General features: G+C 56.2%; 1 protein-coding gene across 1 annotated transcript; it reads left to right on the top strand.

Moving 5' to 3' along the window:
• The first annotated feature begins 2055 nt into the window (after positions 1-2055).
• RPS15 (ribosomal protein S15) lies at positions 2056-3857 on the top strand. The gene is made up of 4 exons (XM_081230849.1): positions 2056-2147; positions 2534-2619; positions 3391-3625; positions 3709-3857. Exons 1-4 carry the CDS (start codon positions 2145-2147, stop codon positions 3820-3822), a joined length of 438 nt encoding a protein of 145 aa, XP_081086975.1. The 5' UTR covers positions 2056-2144; the 3' UTR covers positions 3823-3857.
• Positions 3858-6667: the final 2810 nt, after the last annotated feature.

Raw genomic sequence — 6667 nt, 5'->3', positions numbered from 1 at the left:
CTGCAAAATTACAGTCTCTTGGCCAAAGGGTGCCGTGCAAACATTGAAGGGCCTTCCAGCCAGCCAGGAGCTCCCAGGACCACGTTTGCCTCTGTAAACTTGGGCAAGCCCGCTTCGCACCTTTACACCCTGATAGACACTTCCTGCAGTCCCAAACACAGTGCTTGTACCCCACTGGGGCACGGAGGGACGTCCCCTCCTTCGCGTGAAGCCTAATTGGCTACCCCACCCCACCCCACCCCGTTGTGGAAATGGCTGAGGAGGGCTCAGACTTCGTCCCCTCCAGGCCAGCCCCAGCTCCCCCCAAAGCCACTTGGCCAAGCCTAGTCGGTAGGGGGCTGGAGACAGTCACCTCGTGCCCCCCGTGCAAACTGAGTGAAGGCAAACTGAGTGAGGCGCGGTGGAGTTATGTGGCTGGGGGGAGGGGAGGGCATTGGCCTTTTCTCTTGTTTTATCTTCTCATTCCCACCTCAGGGCCTTTGCACATTCACTCCCTCTTCCAGGACCTCAGCCTCCCTGCAGGGCTGGTTGCATCCTCGATCCATTCATGGGGCTTACCCCTGCCAAACGTTTAACTGTTTTCTATGTATCACGTCTTTTTGTACTTGTATGCCTCTGTTACGGCTTTCTTTTGCATTCAGTGACTATTTTCTAGTGTAGCTAGAAAATTAATTCTTCTAATTTTTTTCATTGTGCTTTTTGAGTTTTTTAGGGGTTCTATAGTTTACCACACACATCTGTTGGGTTGCTTTTTACTGTGACAAAATAAAAGATTGGTAGGGGACTTCCCTGGTGGTCCAGTGACTAAGACCACACTTTCACCGCAGGGGGCACAGGTTTGATCCCTGGTCAGGGAACTAAGATCCACATGCCACACAGCCAAAAAAACCCCAAAAAATACAAGATTGGCCATTTTAAACTATTTTTTAGTGCACAGCTCAGTGGCATTAAGTACATGCACATTGTTGTGCAACCATCCCCCGCCATCCATCTCCAGAACTTTCTCTTCCCAAACTGAAACTCTTAACTCCCCATCCTCCCCTCCTAGCTCCTGACCCCTACCATCTACTTCCTGCCTCTATGGATTCGTGTCCTCTGGGGACCTCACATGGGTGGGATTATGCAGTATTTTGTCCTATGTCTGGATTCTCTCACTGATACCCTCAAGGTCCATCCACATTGTAGCATGTGTCAAATTTTCCTTCCTTTTTAAGGCTCAACTATATTTCACTGTGTGGGTGGACCTCATTGTGTTTATCCCTCATTCATGGATGGACACTTGGGTTGTTTCCACCTTTTGGCTACTGTGAATCATGCTGCTGTGAACATGGGTGTTCAAATCTGTTGGAGTCCTTGCTTTCACTTCTTCGGGGTATGCATGCAGGAGTGGGATTGCTGGGCCACAATGTACCACATACATCTTAATGTACCAGAATCGCCTTCAGATGGACACCTTGTTCCAGTGACTATTGAAAGCGTACTCCTATATAGCTCTCATCCCTCGGCCCGTCCTTGCTCTTCTTGTTAGACATATTACATGCTTATGTGTTGCAAACCTAGCACTGCAGTGTTGCAGTTGTTACTTTATATTGATATAAGTTCGTCTGTTAAAGGCTGGCTGGTCCCTATCAGGGAAGCCTTTTCTGACCATCTGTGCAAAGGCAGTGCCCCAACCCCCCGAGTTTCCTTTTGGCTCAGATATCTGTATGACCTTGTTTCTTACGGGTCTGTCTCGCCCACTGGGTCGGGAGCTCTCTAGGGGAGGGCCAGTCCCAAACCCAGACAGCGTGCTTACTGCAAACAGGCAATCCATAAACACTTTTTTACGTGGATTTCATTATGGAGATTACGGAGCACGAATATGAGTTTCCAAAACGGGCGGCGACGCGTCCCACGTCCCCCAGTTGAGGAAGGGGCTCCCAAATACTAGGCGGCCGGCCCCAGCCTGGGGGTTCGATCACCCAAGGTTGGCAGAGGCTCCTTTATTCCTCGCAGTCAGCGCTCTGGCCTCCGGACAGCAGAGGGCGCGCGTCCTCCGCTGGGAAAGCGGAAGCGCGCGCGCAGCCCGGGGGCGGGGCACGTGAGAGGCCTCGCGATAACTGCGCAGGCGCAGAAAGGACGATCTTTTCTGAAGAGCCGACCAGATGGTGAGTGTCACGGTTACCGTGTCTGTTCCGGGCCCATCCGGCGCCATCCGAGCTCTGGCCGTGCAGTGGAGGCCGGGGTCAGGCCGCGCCGCTGCGGCAGCCTCCTGCAGGCCTCCGGAACCGCCGCCGGACATGGGGCCGCGGGGCGGGCCTGCTGGGTATCGGAACGACCCGGGGCAGGGAAGGCCTGTGTCGGCCTGCTTGTCCCAGCCAAGCCCCCGTAGCCCCGGGCCGCCCCGGGACGGGCCCTAGGTGGTGCGTCCCCGTGGGCTTCCGTACCCGGGAGGGCCGCACGTTTCTCGGCGGGAGCCGCGGGCCCGGTGATGCCGCCGCCGGCTGGGAGGTGGGTCTCGGGGTCCCGCTCACCCGTATCCCGGCCCGCGCAGGCGGAAGTGGAGCAGAAGAAGAAGCGGACCTTCCGCAAGTTCACCTACCGCGGCGTGGACCTCGACCAGCTGCTGGACATGTCCTAGTAAGTGGCGGCCGGGCAGGGGATGGCGGCGGGGTGGGGGATGCCGAGGGCTGGGGCCGCAGCCGTAGACCGTGTGTAAAGGAGAGGGCGGGGCTGCGTGCGGATAAAACTCCACGTGGAGACGTTGAGGATGGAATTTAAGAGGATTTCTACGTGTCCCCTTTGGACGTGTTTTCGTCCCTTCGGAAATGTAAACGCTGTCCTAGCTCGCGAGCCTCTTGAGATCGGGCAGCTGCAGGCTGGGATTTGGTACGTGGGCGGGAGTTTGCCGATCCCTGGTCTAAGGTTTGGCTGGAGGAGCTGGCAGCTTTTAGGCAGGGTGGGTGCGACGCCCTGGCCCCCAGATGGGGAGGGAGGCTTGCGGACAGCCAGGGACGCCTTTTTTCCTGGAGGTGTACGCGCGTCTGGCTCGGAGGGGCCGGCTTCCTGGGGGCACAGCACAGGGTCCTCGTTGGCAGTGGGTTTCTCAGGGTGGCCCCGCTCCTGGGTTCTTGAGGCCTTCGGGGCAGAGCAGTGTGCCCGCGAAGTTCGGCGGCTCCGCCGCCTCACCTGAGCTACCTCTTTCCCTGTCTCGGCTTCCTCGTTTGTGGACAGCACGGGGTGGGGGGCGGTTCTTGAACCGGAGGGCTTTATCCCGAACATTCGGCGCAGGTGCCGTGGGCCCTGGCCGGGCTGCGAGTGTTGCTTTGGGGACTCTACGGAAAGCGGGAATGTCAGTGGGCGGGCGGTGGGGGTGAGCCGGGTCTCAGGCTCTGTGCGCTTTGCCTGCAGTGAGCAGCTGATGCAGCTGTACAGCGCGCGGCAGCGGCGGCGGCTGAACCGCGGCCTCCGGAGGAAGCAGCACTCGCTGCTGAAGCGGCTGCGCAAGGCCAAGAAAGAGGCGCCGCCCATGGAGAAGCCCGAGGTGGTGAAGACGCACCTGCGCGACATGATCATCCTGCCCGAGATGGTGGGCAGCATGGTGGGCGTCTACAATGGCAAGACTTTCAACCAGGTGGAAATCAAGGTGCGCGTGGGCTGTGCTGCGCCGGGGTGGGCGGGGCCTGGCCACCCACGCCTGCCTGACCACTCTGCTCCCTTCCTCCTCAGCCTGAGATGATCGGCCACTACCTAGGCGAGTTCTCCATCACCTACAAGCCTGTGAAGCACGGCCGGCCCGGCATTGGGGCCACCCACTCCTCCCGCTTCATCCCCCTTAAGTAGCCTGCTGGCCAATAAAGGTAGAGACTTGAGTGCGACCAGTTCTTTCCACGTGTGGTGCTTCCGGTCCACCCTCCAGGGAACGGGGCTGCACCTGGTCACAAAACCTGGAGGCTCAGGTGGGTCACGGGCCATTGTTGGACAGCGTGTGGCCCTGGGTTTCCTGCTGTGGATGCAGCCCCTCTCGGGTAGGCTGAGGCTAGGGAACGGGTGGGTTGGGCTCTGGGCTAAGTCCCGGATGTCCAGGGGCCGCGCTGCCTGCGTTGGTGCCTCTTCTTGGCTCTCCCTGCACTCCTGATCGGCTTCCAAAAACCTTCCACAGTAACCCCAGGGCCCCGAGCCTTGGATTGAGCCTTCCTGGGGTGTCCTGTGGGTGCGGTCTCCACCGTGTTCCCTAAGTCTTCCTGGTCAGATCTTGTTTCCTTCACGATGGGAAAGATGGCAGATGCCCCAGTGGATGGACAGGCACGGTGACTGTCCAAGCAGCAGTGAGGCCCTAAGGGGTCCCTGCGACTTGCTGGTGGGATATGGAAGAAAGTGGATGGGACTCCCAGGTTCTTGCCTGAGCTACTGGAAGGCTGGAGTTGCCATCAGCCAAAGTGGGGAGCAGGGGGGTGTCCTGCAGGTGGCCTTTAGGCACCCAAGTCTGCACCTCAGTTTAGAATGTGAGGGGCGGCCACAGTCCAGCCATGGAGGCGGGGAGGAGATGGTTGAAAGGAGCTTCTCCCCCCGTGACTGCTGCTCTGGGCTCTTTTTCCGGATTTTCAGTTTTAACGTAATTTGCTTGTACTGTTATATCTTGATCTGGAGTTAGATTGAACAGGAAGCACAGTTCAACGTGTGTAATCTCGAGTGGAGAAGACAGGAGACAGATTGCGGGACAGGATTAAGCACTCAGGTTGGCCCAGTTTGGCAGAAGGACCCAAGTGCTGAGACTAGATTCTGTGCAGTCTGTCTCGTGTCCCTGATTCATGGAGGAACATTTATTCTCCTATAAACCCTTAAGGAGAAGAGAGCAACCTGCTAGGAACAGGGCTGATGTATAAACAGACAGACGTCAAAATGCTGCAGGACCTCTAGTTCCTAACACACATGCCAGGAGCCAGAGCCCTGCAGAAACCGTGAGCTTCTGTGCACTGAGAAAGGACAGGTGGGCCTGACCTACACCTGGCAGGAGGGAAGGATGAGTGGGGAAGGCAGCCCGTGGGTCCAGCACACTAGATAGGACACCTGGGTGATGGCAAAGGTGAGAAGTGAGGGGCTGGCAGCCCATTCAGTGGATACAACACTGACACACTTGTGGATGGCCCCCTGAACCTGATTGGGCTTCAGAAGAACCAGCTAGAAACTTGAATCCATCATGTGAGGCTTGGGTGTCAGGTGAGCTTAGCTGTCTGCCTCGCAGTGAGTTTAAAGGCCTTTGTGAGGGCTGCCATGGAAGGTCTCTGGGCAACATGGACCAGATTCACTTCAGTCACAACAGGACCTGCCTGCCTGGCCCCACAACTAGAAAGGAAGTAGGTAGCTTCCCTCCACTGTGGCCTCAATTGCCTGTTTGGAAATTCCATAATTTAAAAGAGCAATTGGGCTTCCCTTGGTGGCGCAGTGGTTAAGAATCCGCCTGCCAATGCAGGGGACACCGGTTACAGCCCTGGTGGGGATCCCACATAACCGCGGAGCAACTAAGCCCCGTGCCACAACTACTGAGCCTGCGCTCTAGAGCCCATGAGCCACAACTACTGAAGCCTGTGTGCCACAACTACTGAAGCCCGGGAGTCCTAGAGCCTGTGCTCTGCAACAAGAGAAGCTACCACAATGAGAAGCCCGCGCACTGCAACGAAGAGTAACCCCTGCTCGCCACAACTGGAGAAAGCCTGCGCAGTAACAAAGACCCAACGCAGCCAAAAAACCAAAATTAAAACAAAGGACTTCCCTGGTGGTGCAGTGTTTAAGAACCCGCCTGCCAATGCAGGGGACACGGGTTCAAGCCCTGGTCCAGGAAGATCTCACATGCCATCGAGCAGCTAAAGCCCATGTGCCACAACTACTGAGCCTGTGCTCTAGAGCCCATGAGCCACAACTACTGAAGCCTGTGTGCCACAACTACTGAAGCCCAGGAGTCCTAGAGCCTGTGCTCTGCAACAAGAGAAGCCACCGCAAAGAAGCCCATGAGCCGCAACTAGAGAAAGCCCGCGTGCAGCAACAAAGACCAACACAGCCATAAGTAAATCAATAAATGTATTTTAAAAACAAGGAAAAGGAAAGATAAAGCAATTGCTGAAGTAAACATGTTTTTTACATTGGATTGGAAGAGGAGAGAGGAGTGCCCTGGGCAAATCCGACCCTTTGTGGGGAGGTGGTTTTTGACCCTGAGCACGAAAAGCTGTACAAACGTGCGTAACTTTGGAGCTGCTAGGCCTTCCTGCAGGAGCAAAATGCATGTGCCAGGGGTGTGAGCCCCTCCATCTTGTGGAGTGGAGCGGTGCTGGTGGAAGTGGAGATGGGTGCTGGCCCGGGTGTGCAAACATTGCCATCTGTTTGTAAATAAAGTTGCTGGCACACAGACATGCCCATTCATATTCGTTCCGGTGCTTTCCTGGCCTGCGGAGTCAAAATTATTAACTCCCTGGGACAGCAGCATTGGTGTAACCCCTTATCAGGCCCCCCATAACCAGGGTCACCTTTTGAGCCTTCACAGGAAGCTTCCAGCCTGGCCACCACAGGTCACCTGGGTGGGCTTAGGGCAGGAGTGGCAATGATCATCACTTTAATTTTCTGCAGTTTGTATAATAATTACGTATGATTAGGAGACGGCATATTAGTATTGTATCGAACACCTTGTCTTATC

This window comes from Mesoplodon bidens (assembly GCF_964165515.1).
Source record: "Mesoplodon bidens genome assembly, chromosome: 4".
Classification (NCBI taxonomy): domain Eukaryota; kingdom Metazoa; phylum Chordata; class Mammalia; order Artiodactyla; family Ziphiidae; genus Mesoplodon; species Mesoplodon bidens.
The sequence above is the reverse complement of the archived record's forward strand: the minus strand, read 5'-3'. Positions and strand labels throughout refer to the sequence as shown.